Here is a 2,004-nt window from a genome sequence, read left to right as displayed (position 1 = left end):
AAAAAAAAAAAAAAAAAAAAAAGCTCTGCACTGAATCAATCTCATATGTCTGATAAAAGAAATATTTAAACTTGACTTAGAAAGACTGGGAAGCAGCAGCGGGTACTCACAACTTTTCATTTTATCATTGCAAAAAAAGCCTTTTGGTGGATCAGCCTATCTCCACCGACTCTTTCACGTGCCAAGCACACCCTTTCTTAGAAGAGGAGGCTGACCTTTTTCTTTCTTTCCCTGTCCTCTGCCAGAGTTGTGTCTATATAGTCAGGGATACATTAATCATGGTTCATTCCCTAAAACCATTAATGAAACACACATTCCTTTACCTCTAATTCCTTACTGAACATCTCATTCAGCCAGAAAATTTTCATCGAATTTCTTTCACTATCTTGTCCACTTTGTCATCTAACTTTATAATCTTCAGATTCTAATAGGTAATAGCCATCATTTTGGAGGGAATGGGGGGAGGGTCAGGAAGAATTTTATATCCTTAGCAAGGAAGGTGATTTCTCCATAGAGAAATCTGAAATCTATTCTTGTTCTTCTAAGAAACCCCCATAGGCCCTGAATATGGACTAGATCTTGAGGGATGCTATTTTGCATTTTAAAAACCCAGTAGAAGCCAGGCTCAGTGGCTCAGCCTGTAATCCTGCGCCTTTGGGAGCTGAGGTGAGTGGATTGCCTGAGCCCGTGGGTTCGAGACCCGCCTGGGCAACTTGGCGAGACCTCATCTGTACAATAAATCAAAAAATGAGCCCGGCGTGATGGTGCGCGCCTGTAGTTCCAGCTACTTGTAAGGCGGAGGCGGAAGGATTACTGGAGCCCAGCAGGTTGAGGCTGCGGTGGCTGGGAGTGGCCACTGCACTCCAGTCTGGGTGACAGAGTGAGACTCCAACTCAAAAAAAACCCAAAAAACAAAAACAAACAAAAAAAACCCCAGTAGACCATGAAATGATAGCCATTTTCTAGAGATAGTGTGTTCTCTGACAAACAATTTTACTGGTATTTACAATTCCTCTGGAAGTCAGTAGCCTTAACTCTGAATATTTCTCTTAGACTCTAGGTTGAGTGCATACCAAGTCATTTAATTTAGTTGCTTTTTTTTTTTTCACTTCAGAGTGTGATATTGAAACATTAAGCAGCTAAGAAAATAAAGGCAAAAGCATATGGAAAAGTTTCAATGTGAGGAAAAAGGAAATGGAAAATAATTAAATTTTCAATTATTTATTTCAATAATAAAGTAATTAAATTAATTTTAAAGTAATTTTTGTTATCGTTTCCTATACCAAAACTATGAGCAGTTGCTTTCTTTAATGCTAATAATAGTAATATAAAGTAACTATCCTAGATAATGTTCATCTCACTTTCAGATAGTGCTCGCATCTCGTTTGTTTTAATGTTCTGTCTGTAGGATGTTTCGTTGCACAGCTGCTACAGTTTTGTTCTACTTCACTCCCGAACAGAGTTCTGGGTTTTCCACAAATGTACAAGACCAGAAGATTGCAAATATGTTTGAATTGTCCCTGCCTTTTCGCCAGCAGCATTATTTGGCAGGACTCGTGTTAACAGAACTGGCTGTCATTTTAGATCCTGATGCCGAAGGGTGAGTAAGCTAGTTTTCACCTTGTAGAATATCAGTTGGATTTGGGGCAGTGGGACACAAGTATTCCACTTACACATTCTAAGAATCAAAAGAACGTTCTTTCCCACTCTTTTGCTGCTTCTCCATTCACTAAATTCTACACTCATGTTATTTCTTTACTTCATCAATTGATGAAAGACATTTTTTTCCTATTTTGTCATCTCTGAATTTGAGGTTTGTCTTAAAAGTGGTAGCATATTGCCATTTATTTGGTAGCATTCTTCTTAATAGTACATAAAAGAAATTGTGCATTTAGTAGATGGATTAGTTGATATACAGTAGGTGCTTTTCAAAGGAGGAAAACAGTCTAGTCTTGGATTCCTTGTGAGGATAAGTTTTATCATTCGCCATCTTACCATATAGCA

The 2,004-nt window shown here is 38.1% G+C and overlaps 1 protein-coding gene across 2 annotated transcripts in view; it reads left to right on the top strand.

Annotated features, from left to right (window-relative positions):
- LOC103270856 (dedicator of cytokinesis protein 7) overlaps positions 1 to 1,604 on the top strand; it is a 128,876-nt gene extending 127,272 nt beyond the window's left edge. For both annotated transcript variants that reach the window (XM_008068357.1, XM_008068358.2), the window contains one exon: positions 1,461 to 1,604. In XM_008068357.1, coding sequence (XP_008066548.1) covers positions 1,461 to 1,604 — 144 coding nt within the window. The remainder of the gene's footprint in view (positions 1 to 1,460) is intronic.
- The last annotated feature ends 400 nt before the right edge of the window (positions 1,605 to 2,004 follow it).

Source organism: Carlito syrichta, unplaced genomic scaffold (genome assembly GCF_000164805.1).
Source record: "Carlito syrichta isolate Samal-C Ts95f unplaced genomic scaffold, Tarsius_syrichta-2.0.1 Scaffold310501, whole genome shotgun sequence".
In the NCBI taxonomy this organism is placed as follows: domain Eukaryota; kingdom Metazoa; phylum Chordata; class Mammalia; order Primates; family Tarsiidae; genus Carlito; species Carlito syrichta.
This window is presented reverse-complemented; position numbering and strand designations above follow the sequence as displayed.